This window comes from Amborella trichopoda, chromosome 6, assembly GCF_054954075.1.
Source record: "Amborella trichopoda isolate Santa Cruz 75 chromosome 6, AtrichopodaSantaCruz75HAP2 v2.0, whole genome shotgun sequence".
Taxonomy (NCBI): domain Eukaryota; kingdom Viridiplantae; phylum Streptophyta; class Magnoliopsida; order Amborellales; family Amborellaceae; genus Amborella; species Amborella trichopoda.
Window position 1 is genome coordinate 4,828,367 of NC_142341.1, and position 5,387 is coordinate 4,833,753.

Consider the following 5,387-nt stretch of genomic DNA (forward strand, 5'->3'; position numbering starts at 1 on the left):
AAAAAAAACAAAAAATTCGATCGTGGATTACAAAAAAAGAAAAAAACAATTACATCATGGATAACAAAAAATTCAATCATTGATTACAAAAAACTCTATCATGGGTTACATAAAAAACAAAAAACAAAAAATTCGATCATGGATTACAAAAAAAAACAAACATTTCGATCATGGATTACAAAACATTCGATCATGGATTACAAAAAATTCTATCATGGGTTACAAAAATAAAAAATAAAAATAAAATTCGATCATGGATTACAAGAAAAAAAAACAAACATTTTGATCATGGATTACAAAAAATTCGATCATAGATTACAAAAAATTCTATCATGGGCTACACAAAAAAAAAAAAAAAAAAAAAAAAAAAAAAAAAAAAAAAAAAAATTTCTTCACAGAGTCGTTTTACATAAGCGATTTTAACTCAAAAATTCACCTCCAAGTGAATAAATTACATCCAATTGACTATATTTTCTGATAAACAACAATATAAGGAATCAAAAACCTAAACTTTTAACACATTATTTCAAATATATCATGAAAACAAAATCAAAAGGCGGAAAAAAAAAAAAAAAAACAGCGGAATTTGGTTCCGCAGGCATCTCACTGTTCATATCAAATTTCTTGCTGTAATTGATCAGATTACGTAAAATTGAAAATTTTATATCATACTAGACACAATAAAGATTAAAAACCCTAATTATTGAACTCATTTTGTTCAAAATATGCCGTGAAATAAATCAAATGGCAGAAAAAAAAAAAAAACCCAAAGTTCTTACCTGTTTTTGTGAACCGAAGCCTTCAATCTCCAAAAAACTATGTTTTTCTCAACGATTATCACAAATTAGTAATAAAATCTTTTGATTCACAGCTTTAAGATCAATATGCCTATAAATTTTGAAAGATTCATGCCCTATTTGGCATGAAATTTCAGAAATGGCGGAAACCCTAAACCCCGAATTTTTCTTGATCCAAAAACAACCAATTTTTCCACCATTTAATCCTTGAAAAATCTGAATAAAGCTGTTTACAGCCTGAAAAATAGATCACATGCCGAAAAAAACAAAAAAAATGATCAAAAAATGACAAATTTGAAAAAATCCGTGAAGAACACTGTGCAACCCGTGTTCTTCACGGACTCGCCGATTCCGCACAGTGAATCGGCGAGTCACTGTACGGAATCGTCCGGTTCTCTCTAGAACCGGACGATTCCCGATTTTTGAACCGATCCGATACCTTTTTCGTGAATTTCGAGTCGAACCGGCGACTCGACGATTTTTTAAACGCTGGTATCATTATAAGATTCCATTCAATGGGTTAAATGGCATTGTAAAGAGAGTCGTCTCCACGTTGTGTTCAACTAGTCCTACTCCCCCTTTATCACCATCCAACCCATCTATTAAAACGGCGAGATCCTCACATCCATAGGTTTGGGTTATTGTACAAAAGCGCACATTTTTCAAAATATGCTCCAATGATGTTAGGCACAATTAAACTATCATTCGAAAAAGTTTATAAGGAGTCTAGGCTCTAAACAATCAAATCAAAACCTATATTCAAAATTTTCACTAGAATAGATTATTTTGATGCTCAAATATCTTCAAATTAATCATCTCGACATCAAGATGCAGGACACGAGAAAAAAATAGATTTCAAATTTTGAAAATAATGTATTTTGTAATACATTTTTGGACAGTCAATTTTCAAAATTTGTTAATGGAAAAAGTATATATAAGTGAGAGGCTCTAAACATTCAAATTAGGGCGCACACCAAAAATTTCAGTAAAAGATGTTTTCTTGCTGCCCATACGTCCTCAAATTGATCAACTCAACCTCAAGGTACATGGACACGAGGAAAAAATGGATTTCAAGTTGTGGAAATAGTGCATCCTGAAGTGTAGTTTTGGACAATCAATTTTCAAGTTTTTATAGCTATGTTCGATCTACAGTCTTTTTGAAGCTTTAAATTTGATAATGAAATTATATTTTAAGGATATCACAAATATTTTCAGTATTGAAACCACATTTCTCAATACTATTTGAAGGTGCACTTTACTTTGATTGTGTAGAGCCAGGGCCTTATACAAACCACATCCATAGTTAATAACTTAGTCCTACCGATATAGTTAGAGTGGTACGAAAAGTGCATTTATCAAGTGAGTTAATAAATTAGTGAAAAATAAATTTTTAAAAATCAATTTGTGACTATGGGCATTTTAGAAATAAAACAAAAAGAATGGAAATGGAAAAACAAGTGTTTATGGTCAAAATACTTTTCAATCTTTACGAAAATGGTAGAAAACATATAAAAACACGTTGCAAATACATTTCTTAGTTTTTACATCGTTAATAATGTTTTATTAATTTTTTTCAAACTTCAGAACTTAGACCAACAAAATTAGACTTAAACGGACTTGCCCATGGACCGATTCTATGTAACCCGGCTGGGTCTGGTGCGACTGGGAGTTATCCAACCAAGATATTGACCGCTACCAAGCTCTCTCTCCCTCTCCTATTAATACCCCAACCAATAAGTTTTTCCATCTCTCTCTATACCCCCACTAAGAAGCCTGACCATCTCTCTCTCTCTCTCCATCAATACTGCCATTAACAAGCTGCCTCCTACAGATACCAGCTCTCTCTCTCTCTCTCCATCAATACTGCCATTAACAAGCTCCCTCCTACAAATACAAGCTCTCTCTCTCTCTCTCTGAGGCTTTCGCCCCTTGATGATCGCTGTTTAGAATGGCTGGTAAACAGGCGAATCCCCTGAGCTCAGAGGCCCATCCACTCCCCATAACCCACAAATCCTTTCTCTTATCTCAAATTATTGTGAGGTCCATTGCGGCAATCACCTCCTTATCTGCAACTATCCTAATGGTTACAGACAAACAGTCAATCTCTCTCTTCGGTCTTCCCATCACTGCTAAATATACATACGCTCCGGCGTTTAGGTAACAGAACAAAACAAACCTCATTATGTATCCTCTCACTCTTTTCGTTTCGTTTGGGTGAATGCATTATGTATAATCTTTTTCTGTTACTCTGCAACTTTTCTTCTTTTGTGTTTTAATTTATATGCCTATTAACAGGTTTTTTACAGCATCGAATAGTATTGCATTTGCGTATTCGGTGCTATCCTTGACCTACCTTCTGTTAAAGAAGGCCCAAGGTTCGGGTCAAAAAATCGGATTCTTCGTGTTCTTACTCGACCTGGTAATGGGTTTTCTCTCAATAGATTTCTCTCTCTCTCTCTCACTCGATGATTGATTTGTGTTGAATTTGTTGCAGATAATGGTGGTCGTGGTAATGGCGGGATCATCAGGTGCAACAGCAATGGCATGGTTGGGGAAATACGGGAACCCTCATACTGGGTGGCTCCCCATTTGTGGCACCTTCAAAAGCTTCTGCTTCCGTGCTGCTTTCTCTCTCTCCCTCTCATACGTATCCTTCTTCGCTCTCTTTCTCCTCATCCTTCTCTCTCGTAACAAAAACACGCAATAATCGCATGTTACATCAAACTATTTATGTCTCTCATCTTTATCTCATGAAGGAAATATTAAGAGATAGAAGAATAAAAGATTATCTCTGAAGGAAGTATTAAGAGAGAGAGAGAAAAGAAGAATAAAAGAATGAAGAGGGAGAAAATATGATAAACCAAATCCTCAGTGATACGTGTGGGGATATGCCATCAATAATGCATGAGGCTTTGTCCTCCTTCAATTCAAGTCAAGTCAAGAATATCCAATCATAGTAACTCAATTAGTTTTTTTCCTTTTTTTGTGTAGCTTGTGTCTTCTTCCTATGTTTTCTCGAAAATTATGTGATTCCTGTTTTATCATTCCATTAGCATCTTTACTGAGAGATCTTCCTATATTTATTGCATATTCATGAAAAATATTGGAGGATATTCATGAAAATTATACGGTGGGTATGATTTAGAATTGAATAGTTTTTGGTGGATAAGATATTTAACACAAGGATATCACAAGTACTTATGCGATGAAGTTTCTACACGGCCTAGGTTTTATGAAAACAGAATAAATCCCTATCTCAAATCCTCATCGAAAGCACTTTGCGGGTTGCAGCGTTATCAAATTGTTTTCCTTACTTATAAGGAAATATGATTGTTTGGGTGTCACAAAGTTTGAAAAAACTTATTTTGGAGTCTGAGCTTGATTAATGGTATAAATGCAACCATCCAATTTCATATTCAATCGTCAAGATAAACTTTGCCCATCTTATACAAAAAGTAAATGGTCTCTTGTGTGCTTTTCCTTTGGATAAAATTTAGGAAGTATGTTATCCCTGTGAGATGGAGAGGGAGTTTAGCCGAGAGCCGGTATGCTATGCTCCTGTAGAACCTATTTAGGAAGATTGATTGGTCTAAAATTTTGAGAAACGCACAAAGAATTACTGGATGATCATTTTCAAAATAAAACATCTGAATTTGAGTTTTGTAACACTTAGATCCATCTCATCAAGAATGAGATGGTACCTATTTAATCTTTGATGCATTAGAGAGAAATTTTATTTCAAAATTAGAGATTCCATCCCCAAAATTTGAAATCTAATAGCATCCCTACTAGCATACTCCACCTCTTATTTGAAATAGTATACACCCAGTGGCCAGATTCATTTGGTCTAATGGGACACCCACGATTGCTTATCCTGTTTGAATTTTAATTTTCTTCTATAAAACTGAGGGGCACGGTTTCTATGAGTCCGTGGACTCACGTGTAGAAATGCAAATCCCTTAATAATTTATTTTGGAATAGAATTTAATCCTAATTTTTAGGAAATATAAAATCTTTAACATGTCTATTATTAATCTGTAAAAATAAATAAATTTAAAAAACTAGAAGATAATTTTTAGAGAAAATATTTGAACCATTGATTTTACTTTTCCTTTAGATAATTATTATTTATGGTGTAGATCTACACTTTCTTTGGTGGATGGTGTAGATAATTATAACAAGCGCTGGCTTGGACGCACCAAACAATTCTCCAAAACTAATTGGCTTGAAATTTTGGACACACAACACCTAGAGAATATAAGAAACATAATTTGAAAAACATGAATATCTTTAAAATACTTATGGGTATTTAAATCAATTTATTTTTTAAATCATATTTAGATAATTTTTTATGCATCTAAATGAGTAGACTATACACCGATATTTTCAGGTCGGTAAAAATAAATAAAATCCTCACATGCGATTGTGGCCATTGATCAGTTCAAATTGAATTCGGACCTTTGAGCATACATTGTTTCAATACTCGAGCTGGCTCACAATGGATTCTCTGGGTCGGAGTCTGCTTGGGGTCGACCAACCACAAACCGAACCCGTTTGCCTCTATTTGCCTGCTATTGGGGGAGAGAGAGA

The 5,387-nt window shown here is 34.0% G+C and overlaps 1 protein-coding gene across 1 annotated transcript; it reads left to right on the forward strand.

Annotated features, from left to right (window-relative positions):
* Positions 1-2,427: 2,427 nt before the first annotated feature.
* LOC110007294 (CASP-like protein 1F1) lies at positions 2,428-3,920 on the forward strand. Its single transcript, XM_020667408.2, has 3 exons — positions 2,428-2,954; positions 3,093-3,216; positions 3,292-3,920. Exons 1-3 carry the CDS (start codon positions 2,746-2,748, stop codon positions 3,502-3,504), a joined length of 546 nt encoding a protein of 181 aa, XP_020523067.1. The 5' UTR covers positions 2,428-2,745; the 3' UTR covers positions 3,505-3,920.
* The last annotated feature ends 1,467 nt before the right edge of the window (positions 3,921-5,387 follow it).

Bases quoted from the DNA above. Each gene is read 5' to 3' on its own strand.
- LOC110007294 (XM_020667408.2), top strand. From the start codon at position 2,746: ATGGCTGGTAAACAGGCGAATCCCCTGAGCTCAGAGGCCCATCCACTC. The intron at 2,955-3,092 runs GTAACAGAACAA...GCCTATTAACAG, and splicing joins ACATACGCTCCGGCGTTTAG to GTTTTTTACAGCATCGAATA. The intron at 3,217-3,291 runs GTAATGGGTTTT...AATTTGTTGCAG, and splicing joins TCGTGTTCTTACTCGACCTG to ATAATGGTGGTCGTGGTAAT.